The sequence below is a fragment of the Penaeus monodon genome, chromosome 30, assembly GCF_015228065.2.
Source record: "Penaeus monodon isolate SGIC_2016 chromosome 30, NSTDA_Pmon_1, whole genome shotgun sequence".
Lineage (NCBI taxonomy): Eukaryota > Metazoa > Arthropoda > Malacostraca > Decapoda > Penaeidae > Penaeus > Penaeus monodon.
The window spans coordinates 29,616,330-29,616,598 of NC_051415.1; the positions used below are offsets into that span (position 1 = coordinate 29,616,330).

Below are 269 nucleotides of genomic sequence, written 5' to 3' on the forward strand. Positions count from 1 at the left end.
CATGACAGAAAAATAACAAAAATAAATACATATATAAACTATTCAAAACATGGTCCATTGACCCTAAAAGTAAGAACCTACCTTCATTTGAGGATGACCTAGAACGTACAAACTCCCCTTCCAAGCGTTTCAGTTCGACTTGGTAGCTCTTAATACGGCCCCCAGATCTCTCTCTCTGCTGTGGCTCAAGGTCTCGCACCTCCAGTTCCATCCTCTCCAGCTGGTGAATATTTAATAGCATCATTAACCTTATCTAATGCAGGCTTTAT

At 40.5% G+C, this 269-nt stretch overlaps 1 protein-coding gene across 1 annotated transcript in view; it reads right to left on the minus strand.

Moving 5' to 3' along the window:
• LOC119592688 (vesicle transport through interaction with t-SNAREs homolog 1A-like) overlaps nt 1-269 on the minus strand; it is a gene marked incomplete in the record, with an annotated part of 13,837 nt that overhangs the window by 5,555 nt on the left and 8,013 nt on the right. Inside the window, 1 exon segment of the mRNA XM_037941602.1 lies at nt 82-220. Within this exon segment, the coding sequence (XP_037797530.1) occupies nt 82-220 (139 nt within the window).